An 8855-nucleotide genomic window follows, 5' to 3' on the forward strand; every position below is an offset into this window, starting at 1 on the left:
TATCAAAACGCTTTCGTCCGCATTTCGTTTCCATCCAGTCGGCATGTTTGTTACGACGTGTGAAAATATGCGGAATGGTTGCAAAATGGGGAGGATTTTTTCGGACGGCGGGGGCAGATAGTGATGCATGCGCGGCTGCTCGGCTTTGTGAGGCACCACGTGTACCATGTGACGTGAAATGCGAACACAGTAAAGTGCAGAGAAACGTATGGGAGAGTGCGGCCTTTGGGCCAGGCCCGGGGGGCCGCCGCGGGGGGAAACCAAGGAAGGTGCTGTCGCCCCGGTTACGGAAAGTGCGCAACAACCCCCCCCCCCCCCCCCGAGATGGCTGCGTTCTCTTGCCAGGGTTTTTTTCTTTCCAGTGTGGCCTCCGTGATGCATGGGAGCTGACAACCACCCCCCCCCCCCCCAGCACACGGGCAAATCAGACCCAGCTGGGAACGCGCGCATTAGCGGTGCACCATAATTGCGAGGGTCCTCTCGCGCGCAACCGCTGCGGCGCTGCGTCTGCCTGCGCATTTGCATGTCAAGGGCGCCTGGAGACTTGGAAGAGAGAGACAAACAAGGCGAGGAGGGGAGGGGGGGTCATTATGCAACATCCCCTTTTGGATGCGTTAATTCACTGCGGGATCTGGCCAATTTACCAAAGAGTCGCGCAGTCAATGAATCAGCGCTGTGGCACTTCCAAAGGCTGGCGTGGTTCTCAGGGCGCAGAGGCATGCGTTTCGTTTGGAGGTGGGAGGGGGATGCAGAACCAAGAGCCAAAGAACATTTTTTACTCTCTTTGTGAGGGAGAACATAAAGAATGGCCTGTATGATTGTTTTACAACCCAGATGAAAGATGGGCCTGACATCTGGGCTGGTTTATTGTGTGGTTACTGTAGGGCTCTGAGGAAGGATGAGAGATGGAGGCAGGCAGGGAGGGAGGGAAGGTCCACTCCCTGGACAGTTTATAATCTCCCCAAAACCCTGAGAAGGCGGCGCTTGGGCTCTCGTCCCATAAAAAGCAGCGTTTACCAGCGAGTCACATGACGCGTGCACCGGTGTTAGGATCCTTCCCAGCATTCCTGGTGTTCGGCCTGCCGGGCAGCGTGGCCCTGCTGCCAGCCAAGGAGCCGCATCGCACCCTGTCGTCATTAATCACGGGGGCTGTCGGATGTCCCCCCCCCCCCCCCTCGCCCCACACCTCCCTCCACGGGACTTTTCATCACGTCCAGCGTGCACAATGTGTGCTTTGCACTGCACCCCGCCCGCATCTCCCACCATCGCCAATGCGATTCGGTTCCCACCCCCACCGTGGGTTTGTCAGGGCGGGCTCCGGGAACAGAGAGTGCATGAGGGTGGATGGAGGACGTGGCTGGAAGCGGCGAGACGAATGAAGAACAGATGGGCGGTGTGATTGATGAGGGATGAGTGCAGTGATGGATGGGAGACGGGATTGCTGAAGGGTAACAGTGCTGTTAATTCCTCCAGTAAGACAAGATGGATCCCCCCCGCCTCTCCCTCTGCTACTTCTCCTCACCATTTATCTCCCACGTCCGCCCCCCCCCCCCCCCCCCCCGCACTGTCTCTGCTTACCATCACCCTTGCGCGCCGATCACGTCTCTCCCAGCTGTTCCAAATGCAGCACCGCGGGGTGCCTGCAGGTGGCGACACAAGCTGACACCCGCTAATGGGATAATGAATCGCCGATTTGCGATTTGTGTGACCCTGGGATTCTGCAGTGGGGCAAGAACTAGGCATCCATTGGACGTAGCGGTGATTATCATCACACATGATAATATTCCTTCAATTGTGTGTGTCGTGGCCAGCATGTTGATTTGTACAGATTGATAATGTTCGCCTGCCTAAATGAAGTCTCTTCGGCCGGCGTGGACATTTATTCCGCTTGTGTGATCCGTTTATGAGAGATCACTTGGGGGAACTTAAGAATTTCACCCCGGCTCTGGAGTGGAGATAAGCATAACCGCTCCTACCCTCAAAAAAATAACAAAGCCTCCATGAGTTCCTGAGATGGAGACATGCTTTGGAAGCTGGAGGAGAAGCAGCTTCTGCGGCTGCACACCCCCGGCCCCAAACAGGACACCCTGGAGACCCGATAGATCCGGTGACCATGGGAATTTGATCATTTAACATTCAAACAGGTACTAGTCTGCTGATATTACAAATGAGAATCAGGACCAAAAATCCTGCCGACTACAGGGCACATCAGTGAAATACGACGAGTTTGGCTTAATGTCGCTTCAAAATGCACCCTTTGCAAAATCATATTCCGCACATATTTGCTCCATTTCTCTTAACATTCCTCCTATTTGTCTCAGCAGGAATGCAAATCAGCTTCGCCTTATTTAAAACGAACAGCCGTTAGTCTTGTTTTCAGAGCTGCAATGTACCTCCGACAGCAAGAGTGATCATTAGCAATGTGACTTCACTTTAAGTTGCAGGTCAAACCCTTCAAAATTTAACCGAGGCAAAATCAGCACACATTTTATTGAATTCTCCAGAATTTTCCAGGAAGGAGGTTCGCGGACGAATTTGAGAACCACATAGGGGAGCCAGCAAATCCACGGTATTTTCTTAATAAAAGCACAACGTGGGAGGAAAACCATATTGTCTTGCAGTTGGCTGGATAGCATCGCTTTAGCTAAGGTCTTTGGGTCAGGGTAAGAACCTCCACTGGGACTGGATCAGTCAATCCATCAATACAGCAACAAATCATCAATCACTGAAACAAAGGCCCCAGGCACGCCGTCTGCACCAATCAGAGGCCGACCTGGACTCGTTCCCTGGTTCCCTGTGTCCTGATCTCTTCCGTACGGTCAGATAACTTTCACATGTAGTCGACTCTTTGAACACAGCCCCGCGTTGGTATTTATGCTGGACCCAGAACTTAAATCCCCACACAATCTGAACCACTCGGCCCGCATATGTTAGGAAATGACATACATCTACTTGCCCCCCCCAATATTAAAAAACAAAGGAAGTTATTGGCCCACAAGTTATATACCTAAGTCGCTCAGAATGGAAATTTTCCAATTGGACAAACATAGGACGGTGTTACATATCCCTGATCCATTGGGAAAAAGAAAGTCCCCTTCTGAGACCATAATTTCACAAATTCAGAATCTTAACCACTGCTCCCCCTGCTGTCCATGTCACCAACTCATTTTAATGGTAGAAAAATAACACTTTTTCTGTGACGTTACAGCTACCACAGGCTGTAAATCTGTTTCTCACATTTTTACCAGAATGTGATCACTGGCCTCTGTAAAAATCTATTAAATCTTTCGCCTCTTATTCACGTGTGTGGCCATCAACTAACTACCCAGAACAAAACTCCAAAAGACGCCATTTAAATATAATAATTCGCATTTATTAAACAAAATAAGACCTTCCCCTTTAAACTGATAGCACTGCCATCATGGTTTTCTTCCTGTTGAGTTTTGTGCGCGGCTTCTGTCCCCTGCGTGACCAGCCCACACAGATACAATACAAAAAATATTACATCTCTTGTGTTTGTCTCGTCAGCTGTACAAATAAAAAATAAGAAGCCTTCTGAGAGCCCGGGAGGGGGGTGACACACCCTCCCCACCAGATATGAGACAGCAAATCAGCGGTGGGGGGGGGGCTAGAAAAAGACTGGAAAACAAGGAGAGAACTTCTTTAGAGAATCTGCCATTAAACTGCTGCCAAGTTGCATACCACAAAACTTTATTTTAAAAAGTGTATAATAAGCATAATAATATTTTTAATGAGAATAGTAAGAATACTTAGGAACAATGCATTTGGATAATAAATTTCCCCCAACTTGAAAGCCAAGCGCTCTGTAAAAAATAAATACACTTTTTCAGTCCGGGAGAAAGTGATGTGAAAGTAGTAAAACGAAGGCGAAACTAATCCCAAAAAGCTCAGGAGTGAAGCTTGTACATGTCCAGTTCTCCCAGTGTCCCACTGACCGAACTTCACTGGGATTCCATGGAGGGTCACTAGCGCCCCAGGAAGAGTCACAGGTTTTTAGGAATCCGATCGCTGGAAGCTCAGGGTGGGGACGGGTTTGATCGGGGGGCAGGGCCGACGTGTGGCATCGCCTTGTGACGAATCCGCAGCTCAGTATATAGTGGTCGTTGGATCAGAGCCTGGGTGCCCCCTATAGGGTGCTGGTATTGCATTCCCGGTTGCCCAGCATGTGGGTGCCACCCCCAAAGTGAATCCGGGTCTGATGCACACGGCTCATTGGTAGCCCAGCGCTGAGGCCGAGCCCAGCCTCTGGCTGTAGAGAGCGTAGGGGGAGTAGTATGGCGCCGCGGTTGGCAGCGTCGGCATGGGCAGGGAGGGGGCCGCAGGCAAGTGGACTTTGCTGTAAGGGTGATAGCGGGCAAGGCCCAGGCTGGGCGGGGCTCTCAGGGAGAAGGACCCAGGGCTGCCCTGGGGGGTCAGGTGCAGGTGGCAGGAGGCGGCGGCTGCAGCTGCAGCGGATGAGGAGGCGGAGGGGTAGGCGGAGAGCAGTTTGCTGTCCATCCCGGGGAGCGCAGTGTGCGTGCGCAGGTGACTCAGCAGCTCCTCCGAACTGGCGAAGCGCTTGTCACACGGCCCCCCTGCCGACACCCAGTTACAGGCGTGGGGGAGGGGCTCGTTGGGCAGCATGAAGCCGTAGGTGTAGAGCGGGTGGGACAGCGTGGGTGTGGCACTGGATGATAGAGAGCTGGGGTGCAGGGCGTGCAGCGGGTGCGTGGGATACACCAGCGGGAAACTGGACTTCAGCGTGGATGATGGGTCGTGGACGCAGGATGAGCAGTTACTGCCCCCCAGGTGAGAGGCATTGGGGTAGGTCAAACAGTATGGGTCCCTGCACAGGCCCTGCATGAAGGATGGGGGCGAGGCCCCTGTTAGTGGGCTGGAGCTGGGGTGCTTCCCAGGGATGCCCACACCACCCCCGACCAGACTGGACTTGGTATGGTCCAAGCCCGGCACTAGCTGGGACGGGTAGCCAGTGTAGGCGCTGACGATGGAGCCATGATAGCCCATGCTGGAGGGCGGTAGGGGGAACACAGAGTGGCCTGGTTTGAACGGTGATACTGGGGCCACGTGTCCGGAGCCAAGGCCCGGCTGGACCGGAGCTGTGTCCGCCTTCCCGTCGTGGTGAGGGCTGCCCTCGGAGCCGGGGCTGTTGGAGTCGGCGCTGGCACGGGCATGGCTTGAGTTGGCCAGTTGGGCGCTGTCCAGACTTGGCTTGCTGGGCTCGCCATCCTTCTTCGAGGCCCCGCCGTTGTCCATGCTGGCAGAGTCGGCGGCTGCCGACTTGGGGTCCACGTGCAGCACCTGCGTGGGTGGCGGCTGTGGCGCCGGAGGTGAGGATCCAGAACCTCGAGGCTGGGAGGCCGGGTGCTGGGAGGGCGAGACTGACCGGGATCGTGGAGAAATGGCATGTGGGGGGAACGGCGGGCAAGCGGCCGTGCCACCGCCACTGGGGACCCGGAACCCGGCCTTATCCGCACCGCCGCTGCCCAACCCGTCCTTTCGGGACTCTCCGCCCACCTTGGAGTACGGCTTGAAGCTTGACTTGTCCTCCAGCGGCTGCCGGTGCTCGCTGAGCTTGAGGCCGGAGCCCGAGGAACGACCGGAGGCGTCCTTCTCGCCGAGGCCCCCGGATGCCATGGAGCTCAGCTTGCTGGGGGGCGGTGGGTCCGGCTTGCCGATCTGCGAGCATGTCTGAGCCAGCAGGGCCAGGGGGCTCTTTTTGGCATCCAGCTGCAGGGGGAGACAACGAGCATGCCGTCACTGTCACGAGGTAACCACTGAACAAGGAAGACAAATCACTGGCATAACAGCGATGATCACTTTGTTAGGGCTCCACGCTGTGACGTGTAGGCCGCCGCGTGCACGCAATATAAAAAAAAACACTCAAACAGCACTCAAAATGTTGTTGCACCTTATTTATGTAAAATGTATATTTGATATATTTTTGTGTGTGGTACGTTTCGAAAAAACATGATTGAGAAGGTTGACCTTTAATTACCTTGCTGAAAAAATGTTATCTTAAGGATAATTTTCAAATATTTGCGATTTTGCGTTTATCTGAAATCACCCTATTAAAGGCAACCTAATTTATATTTATTGAATCAATTTATTTGTATTAAAAGTGTTTTAAATTACATTTAAACAACTATGAAAAAGACAAATAATGATCGTTACGTGATACCCTAAACGGACTTGGGCATAAAATGAGTACTTTTTATTCCCCTATTAATAATAATAATAATAATAATAATAATAATAATAATAATAATAATAATAAAACACCCACATAAATATACACTTTGATTTGCTTAACGGTAAATTACTATAGATATTAAATATTGTGCGCCAGGTTGTGCGCGCAGAGAATCAGCGGCCGCAACGAAAGAAATTCATTTGTCCCAAATTTTTGCAGAGAATTCTCCTTTATCATCTCTAATTGTAAATGGAAACACAATACATTTACACAAATATAACTATAAGTTAACTTCCCGCGAATCGCCCGCCTCTCTCGTGGAATTTGATGCGCAACAAAATAATATTTAGTAGCAGTAGTAATAATAGTGGTGCTATAATCATGGCTAATAATAATAATAATAATAATAGTTAAAATATCGTCTTAAATTTCTTCTGAGTCTACGCACGTACGGGCACTTGATAGTAAGATAGCCTATATATGGAACCATAGGGTGGAAACCTAAGGTCGGGGGAAACGCGGAAAAGAGGAGGCGATATCCGTTTAAATATTAAAATATGAACCTATGTATAATAGAGCACTTTGAACGTCGAGATTAAGAAGCCGGTGAATACGAAAATATATTCAAAATTTAAGCTAAAAACAAACTTGCAGTTTAACCGTACAGAACCGTACCTAAACATCGCACGACGGCATCGTACATTCTCATGTGCTCATTTTTGAGTTAGTATGTCAATTGAATTTCAAATTTTTTAGCTTAGAGATATGAAGGAAAATGTTCCAAGATATTACCAAAATAACGAGAGTGATCGGGGAAGCGAACCGTTTCAAACGTGAAAGCAAAACGACACATGAAATAGTAACATCAGCGCGTCAGAAATAGTTGCGGTAAATTATGGGAAAGTGCGCAAAGGCGTCGGAAAGGCGGCGGAGGGGGGGGGGGTACGACTGTCGATCGGCAAAGTCGTAGAGATTTAAAACAACGGGGCAAGAACCTGTAGTCGGGGTCGGTCGGTATGCAATTTAATCGCAAAAAGGATATACTAGATACATTACCTCGATGCTTACTGGCGCTGAAGTGAGGGGCTGGAGATACTCCGGGTGCAGCAAGTGGCTCGTATGCGCGGTCAGCATCTTGAGGAGCCTGATGGGCAGCCGCTTCGCCTGTCGTAAGGGATCGGAGGGTGACAGCAAGGAGACCTGCGAGCTTTTTATCCCGGGGCTCTTGGGAAAGCAGGAGTTGTTGTTGCCGCCGTCGCGGTTGGTGCTCTCGGGTGCCTGGCTGCGTGTCTGCTGCGTTTTACATCCACGGGAGGAATCGTGCATTTGGAGTAAGGCGGATCAGGGGTCGAGCAAGGCTTGCGGCTGCTGGCAATTCAGTAAGCATTTGTGCTACACCATATCAATCTATCACCTACTCGACCCTTTCTCGGGGCGCTTGTGCGCGTGTGTGTTTTTTTTTATAATCCAAGCAAACGTCTTTAACAATATTCCCGTTGCGCAGTCCAAACCAAGCAAGGCAGCGGCCGTCCTTCACTTCTCCGCCCGGCTAAAAGACAAAAAGCGCTTTCTCTCGATTCACTCACTCATCGCCCTCAAGCCTGTTCCGCCCTTCTCTCGTTTTTTTCCTCTTTTGAAAAGACGACAGTCACCACCGTCGCAGCTGCCCGGGAGTGGGTAAGAAACCCTTTAACAGACTTCTATCGGTGGGATGGGGGAAGAGAGAGAGGGAGAGAGAGGGGGAGAGAGACGGGCGGACGAGCAAGAAGAAAAAGACACGAAATCCCCCCCCAAAAAAAACCTCACTCGGATCGCCCTTAAAAGCTGGAGAGCGCAGTTCCCCCGCTTAGCGTCTACGGTGTTTTTCTTAAGACGCATCCCTTTCAACCATCAACACTTAAAATATCCGAGATCAGAGGGAGACCTTCAAAGCAAAAGAGCCGCTGTCCAATAATCGGAGCCCGCATCGCTAATGAGAGGGTCGGCGCTACTCTTCCGAAGGCGGAGTCACTTTGATTTTCCCCTGTTCACATGCCCGATCTCTCCCTCTTTCATGTAATTATAAGGACAATGCGAGTGCGACAGATAAGCAGCTCGGCGGCGCCTGCCCTCCATTCAGCTTTCGGATCCTTTCTGAAGCGCTCCCCGCATGTGTGAAAGGTCTTATCCCCTCTCGAAGGACGCGACATTAGGCGTAGCTCCTCTCGTCCTTTCGGGCGGCGTTGGCGGATTTTTGTACTCTCTATTTGTCCAAAATAAACTTGATGGCAGAAAGGGGGCGCTTTTCTACTTTGGGACTCACTCGTGTCCCCCGATGCTCCGTCCTACTGCTTATTGATGACTGTCAGGTGCATTATTCTGCAACTACTTGTATAACCTGCTTTCTCCCCACTCTTAGTTGAGTTTTTCTGGGACGCAAATAAGACTCTCGCTGTCACACCTCCTCTGTAAATGTTTCTTCTTGCCATTATGGGCGTTCAAGCCTTTAAATTGAAGAGCGCCATTTAAATACAAATCCAAACTGTAATAATAATAACAATAATAATAATAATAATAATAATGAATATATTGTAATTAAATGCCTAAGAGCATTGTTCATTTAACGTTAATTATAGTATATAAAGGAATGAATGAAGTTTTGCAG

At 50.6% G+C, this 8855-nt stretch overlaps 1 protein-coding gene across 1 annotated transcript; it reads right to left on the reverse strand.

Annotated features, from left to right (window-relative positions):
- Window positions 1-3351: 3351 nt before the first annotated feature.
- Window positions 3352-8517, reverse strand: LOC125746743 (zinc finger protein 703-like). Its single transcript, XM_049021125.1, has 2 exons — window positions 7268-8517; window positions 3352-5748 (listed from the first exon to the last, which is right to left on the reverse strand). Exons 1-2 carry the CDS (start codon window positions 7535-7537, stop codon window positions 4231-4233), a joined length of 1788 nt encoding a protein of 595 aa, XP_048877082.1. The 5' UTR covers window positions 7538-8517; the 3' UTR covers window positions 3352-4230.
- Window positions 8518-8855: the final 338 nt, after the last annotated feature.

This window comes from Brienomyrus brachyistius, chromosome 7 (assembly GCF_023856365.1).
Source record: "Brienomyrus brachyistius isolate T26 chromosome 7, BBRACH_0.4, whole genome shotgun sequence".
NCBI classification, from domain to species: Eukaryota; Metazoa; Chordata; class Actinopteri; order Osteoglossiformes; family Mormyridae; genus Brienomyrus; species Brienomyrus brachyistius.